We start from the raw sequence: 1,048 nt of genomic DNA, 5'->3' as shown, positions 1-1,048 counted from the left end.
GGAGAGAGGTGGGGGTGGGTCTGTTCAACCAAGGCCCAAGGGCCAGGACAAGAGGAAATGGGCTGAAGTTGTGTCCAGGGCAGTTGAGATGGGATGGGAGGAAGAATTTCTTTGCTGAAAGGGTTCTGAGGCATTGGGAGGGGTTGGCCAGGGCAGTGGTGGAGTCCCCATCCCTGGAGGGATTGAAGAGTCGTGTAGACATAGTGCTGAGGGACATGGGTTAGTCATAGGGGACTGGTCAGTGTTGGGTTCATGGTTGGACTCCATGAGCTTCAAGGGCTTTTCCAATCCAGGAAATTCTGGGATTCTGGGATGTCCCAGGGGACAGGCAAAGCTGTGGCAGGACAAGGACCCCGCTCCTGCAACCCCAGAGAAACAGGGAAGGTGGACACACAAATTAAAGAACCTCCTGAAGGAAAGAAAGAGCTTTTGGGGATTTTCTTTTCTTTTTTTCCCCCACAGTTCCTGCTCAGTTCCTGGACCCACAGCCCCTCACACCCCTCGTGTGACCCCAGCCTGGCACCCCCAGCCAGGATGCCCAGTGCGCTGTGGAGCTGCCTGCCCGTGGTGCTGGGGCTGCTGCTCTGGCATCCCAGCAGCGCCAGTGGCCCGTGCTGGGAGAGCAGCAAATGCCAGGACCTCAGCAGCGAGGCTGGCATTTTGGTAAGTGTGGAGATGGGGATTGTCCTCTGGCCCTCCAAGGGCTAAGGGAGGAGGTGATGGGGATGGTGACACCATGGAGTGACCATATCAGTGTTGGGTGTCCATATCTATGTTGGGTGATGCTTTGGGCCCCAAGTTTGACATGTTTTTAAGGGTTTGTGTCTTCTGGCTTCATGCTCAGGGGTGATGCTAAAATAAGTTTCTGAGTTTCCAGTGTCCATCCCACATGGGCTGAACCAGCAGTTTGGGTATCAGCTTCACCTCACACCCAAGGGTGCTTGCAGAGGGTGGTGGTGACAGGAGGGTGCAGCTTCCCACCATAGGAAGGTGCTGAGTTTGCTCCAGAGACCCCACAGAGGGGGCTGTACCCACCTCCCAGCACCGT

General features: G+C 56.0%; 1 protein-coding gene across 1 annotated transcript in view; it reads left to right on the top strand.

Annotated features, from left to right (window-relative positions):
* Positions 1 to 534: 534 nt before the first annotated feature.
* POMC (proopiomelanocortin) overlaps positions 535 to 1,048 on the top strand; it is a 1,375-nt gene continuing 861 nt past the window's right edge. The window contains exon 1 of the mRNA XM_029085041.1: positions 535 to 663. Within this exon, the coding sequence (XP_028940874.1) occupies positions 535 to 663 (129 nt within the window). The remainder of the gene's footprint in view (positions 664 to 1,048) is intronic.

The sequence above is a fragment of the Antrostomus carolinensis genome, unplaced genomic scaffold (assembly GCF_000700745.2).
Source record: "Antrostomus carolinensis isolate BGI_N321 unplaced genomic scaffold, ASM70074v2 scaffold41005, whole genome shotgun sequence".
Taxonomy (NCBI): Eukaryota; Metazoa; Chordata; class Aves; order Caprimulgiformes; family Caprimulgidae; genus Antrostomus; species Antrostomus carolinensis.
Note: the sequence above shows the minus strand (reverse complement) of the source record. Positions and strands in the feature narration are given on the sequence as shown.